The sequence below is a fragment of the Bos indicus x Bos taurus genome, chromosome 7 (assembly GCF_003369695.1).
Source record: "Bos indicus x Bos taurus breed Angus x Brahman F1 hybrid chromosome 7, Bos_hybrid_MaternalHap_v2.0, whole genome shotgun sequence".
NCBI classification, from domain to species: Eukaryota; Metazoa; Chordata; class Mammalia; order Artiodactyla; family Bovidae; genus Bos; species Bos indicus x Bos taurus.
This window is the reverse complement of record NC_040082.1, coordinates 30,111,191-30,115,430: the sequence shown is the minus strand read 5'-3', so window position 1 is coordinate 30,115,430 and position 4,240 is coordinate 30,111,191. Positions and strand designations below refer to the sequence as shown.

Here is a 4,240-nt window from a genome sequence, read left to right as displayed (position 1 = left end):
GCTGCCTAATGGTTCTTTTTTATGCTCAGGAAGATGCTGCACATTTAAAGAGCAGATTTTTTAGTACAGACTAAAATTCAACTATAAACATGAGATTTTGGCTTTTGTTGATGTATTATAGGGGCTTCCCAGGTGGTGCTGTCGAATGAAGGAGACATTAAAGACGCAGGTTCGATCCCTGGGTTGGGAAGATCCCTAGAGGAGGGCATGGCAACCCACTCCAGTACTGTTGCCTTGGGAATCCCATAGGCAGAGGAGCCTGGAGGGCTACAGTTCATAGGGTTGCAAAGAGGTGGACACAACTGAAGTGATTCCGGACAATGTGTTAAAGGATTTAGGACTCTGGCCTACGTGTCCCCATTCATGCTGAAGAGTCTATACTTTCTTGTTATCTTATATTCTCAGAACAGGTTTTAGGATTTAGCACAGCTGATGGAAAAGAGCGGAGCTAAATAGAGAGAAACCAGGGCTGTGGCTTGCAGGCTATTAATCACACCAGGGGAGCCACTATTCCTTTGGCAATCCCTGGCTTGGAATTGTCCTCTTTTGACTTCCTATGTCCTTTCTAGCAGAAAGTCCTGTGGATTCTATCTTCTAAGCAGCTCTCAGATTAGGCTGCTTCATCACCTCCACCAACACTTCCATGACAATGATGATCATCACACCACCATCACCAGCCTCACCCCTCTGCTTCTACTTACCATCACTTCTTGTTGGAATCATCCCTCTAGGATAAAAACTTCCAAGTGGAATAACTAAGTGGAAGTATAGGTATGTTGTTTAAGGATTTGACAGCTGTACCAAAGAGCATTTCCATCAACCTCGTAAAAGAGGGTCAGAGCCATGTCTAGGTCGCTAAAGCACTACCAGCAGTACAGTTCAATTAAAAATTGACCAAAAGAAATATTGAGTTGGCCACAAAATGGATTCAGATTTTCTACTTTACTGAAAAACCCAAATGAACTTTTTGGCCAACCCAGTACACTGAGAAACTAAACAGGGAGTTCTCTGGTGATCTAGTGCTTAGGATGCCACACTTTCACTGCAGTGGCCTGGATGCCCTCCCCGGTCAGGAAACTGAGATCCTGCAAGCTGTGTGGTGCGGCCAAAAGTTTTTATTTAAAAAAAATGCTAATGCTGGACTTCCCTGGTGACACAGTGGATGGGAATTCGTCTGCTAGTGCAGGGGATTCAGGTTCAATCCCTGATTGGGGAAGATTCCACATACCTGGGAGCAGCTATACCCACGTGCCACAACTGAGGCCGCACACTGAGTCTGCAGTAACTACTGATGCCCCCATAGTGTCTACAGCCTGTGCTCAGCAACAAGAGAAGCCACTGCTCACTGCAACTAGAGAAAGCCCTCGCAAAGCAGCAAAGCAATGAAGACCCAGCACGGCCAAAAATAAATCGTAAATTTTTAAAAGATTTTAAGAAAATGCTAGTGCTTATATAGAGCACTTAACACATACCATAGCTGAGGCAAGGGTATGCGGTGCTTCAAAACAAACCTTTGAGGTAGGTTCTGCTTTACAGAAGGAATAATGAGACCCAGGGATGTCAAGACACTTGCTCAAGTTCAGATAAGACGCTCAGAGAAGGTCAGATAAAGCTTTCGGAGACTACACAGGAAGCGAGTGGCAGAGTAGGGACAGAAACCGATGTTTGTCTCCCTCTCTACTGCCAAGGAGATTTCCCCTTTCTTACACCCCTGGAGAACTGCCAGGGGTCCCTGAGAAAGCAGAGCTAGGGAAGAGAGAAAGGGACGCCTACAAGGGAGCAAGCAGCTGGAGAGGGCTGGGAAGAGGGGCTTTCGGGGCTACCGGGTCGCCATAGCGAGTGTGATGCAATGACGCCCATCGCTGCGTCAAAGGGCGGCTCCAGGGATGCGGGCACTGCGGCAGAGCTGGTCCCCACCGCCCGCGCCCACCTCGCCCCTGCAGCCTGCCGCGGCTAAGCCAGCAGGCAACCGCTGCTGCTAACCTTCCTCCGGCATCAGGACCACCTCCTGGAACCTCCCGTGACCCCTGAAAACATCTCTGCCACAGGTGACCCCTGACAACCACGCCCAGGTACTGGCCGTCCCTGAGAACAGCTGCAAGCCATCGGTAACCCCTGACAACCGCCGCCAGCCACCCCCACCCCGACCCGGTCCCGGAGCGCCCAGGGCGCACCATGAAGTCTGCGGTGGGCTTGCGTCGTGGCGGGTCTGGCGGCCGTGGGGGTGGCGGCTGGGGCGGAGGGCGCGGAGGCGGAGCGGGCAAGGGAGCAGGAGGCGACGGCGGCGGCCCGGGAGGCAAGGGCGGCTTCGGGGCGCGGACGCGCGGCTTCGGTGGCGGCCGGGGCCGGGGGCGCGGTGGCGCCGGAGGAGACGGCCGGGGGGACCGCGGAGGCGGCGGGCAGCTGCGCGGCGTGGCCAAGAACAAGAACCGCCGCAGGAAGAGCGTTTTGACGGTGTCAGTGGAACCGCACCGGCACGAGGGCGTCTTCATCTACCGCGGGGCGGAGGACGCGCTGGTCACGCTGAACATGGTGCCGGGCCAGTCGGTGTATGGCGAGCGGCGGGTCACGGTGACCGAGGGCGGCGAGAAGCTGGAATACCGCACGTGGAACCCCTTCCGCTCCAAGCTGGCCGCGGCCATCCTGGGCGGGGTCGACCAGATTCACATCAAGCCCAAGTCCAAAGTGCTGTATCTGGGTGCCGCCTCGGGGACCACCGTGTCCCACGTCTCCGACATCATCGGCCCGGACGGCCTGGTCTACGCCGTTGAGTTCTCCCACCGCGCTGGCCGGGATCTCGTCAACGTGGCCAAGAAGCGAACCAACATCATCCCGGTCCTCGAAGATGCACGGCACCCGCTCAAGTACCGCATGCTCATCGGCATGGTGGACGTGATCTTCGCCGACGTGGCACAGCCGGACCAGTCCCGCATAGTGGCTCTGAACGCCCACACCTTCCTGCGCAACGGGGGCCACTTCCTCATCTCCATCAAGGCCAACTGCATAGACTCCACTGCGTCCGCGGAGGCGGTGTTCGCCTCTGAGGTGAGGAAGCTGCAGCAGGAGAATTTAAAGCCTCAAGAGCAGCTGACTCTGGAGCCCTACGAAAGGGACCACGCTGTGGTGGTCGGGGTCTATCGGCCTCTTCCTAAGAGCAGCAGCAAGTAGCCACCCAGCTCGGGCTGTCCCTGAGATGTGCCCAAGACTGTACTGTGCTCCGTGTTACCATTCGTTTTCTTCGTGCACTGTTTTTCTATTAAATGATATAAAGAAACAGTACCCAGGTGTATCAGTGAGGCCACACTGAGTTATCCCCACATCTCCAAATCCACCAAACCCTAAAATAGCTAAGATACCTGGTGAAAGGGGTCCATAAAGGAGTAACAACTTGGGGACTGTGCTTACTCCAGCCACTCAAAATCCTGACTGTTCAGGGCCCCTCTTCACATGTACTTCCTCATCACAGGGGCTGGGGAAATGGGCTTATAAAATCATCTTTGGAAGGCGGGGGTGGGGGGGCAGCTGGAGCACTTCCTACACGTTGACACATCAGGTGACCAAGCCTGACTCCAGGGAGTGGCACTGGGACTAACACAGCCCATCTGTCTGACTCCAAGCCAGAGTTCTAATCATAATAAATAGTCAATACTTTTCTCTTCAGGCTTCCCTGGTGGCTCACTGTTAAAGAATCCGCCTACCAATGCAGGAGACGTGGGTTCAGTCCCTCAGTCTGGAATATCCCCTGGAGAAGAAAATGGCCGTCCAGTTTGGTATTCTTGCCTGGGAAATCCCAAGAACAGAGGAGCCTGGTAGGCTACAGTCCATGGGGTTACAAAAGAGTCGGATATGACTAAGCAACTAAACAACTTTCCTCTTCAAATAAGATCTTTTGCATTTGCTGGTATGTGTAATGGGGCTTCTTAGGTGGCTCAGTGGTATAGAATCTGCCTGCCAGTGTAGGAGACCTGGGTTCAATCCCTGGGTCAGGACCATCCCCTGGAGAAGGGAACAGCAACCCACATGAGTATTCTTGCCTGGAAAATTTCATGGACAGAGGAGCCTAGCAGACTACAGTCCATGAGGTGGCAAGGAGTTGGACACAACTGAGTGACTGAGCACACGGTGTGTACAATGAGAACGCCAGCCCAGGATGGCTTTGTTACCATTACCCTTTTACACAAGAGGCAACAGAGCTTCTGAAGGTAAACTGGTTGCTCAAATTTGCACAGCCAGATGGAAC

General features: G+C 53.7%; 1 protein-coding gene across 1 annotated transcript; it reads left to right on the top strand.

Moving 5' to 3' along the window:
- The first annotated feature begins 1,778 nt into the window (after positions 1 to 1,778).
- FBLL1 (fibrillarin like 1) lies at positions 1,779 to 3,660 on the top strand. The gene has a single exon (XM_027545721.1). The coding sequence runs from the start codon at positions 2,176 to 2,178 to the stop codon at positions 3,166 to 3,168; it is 993 nt and encodes a 330-aa protein (XP_027401522.1). The 5' UTR covers positions 1,779 to 2,175; the 3' UTR covers positions 3,169 to 3,660.
- The last annotated feature ends 580 nt before the right edge of the window (positions 3,661 to 4,240 follow it).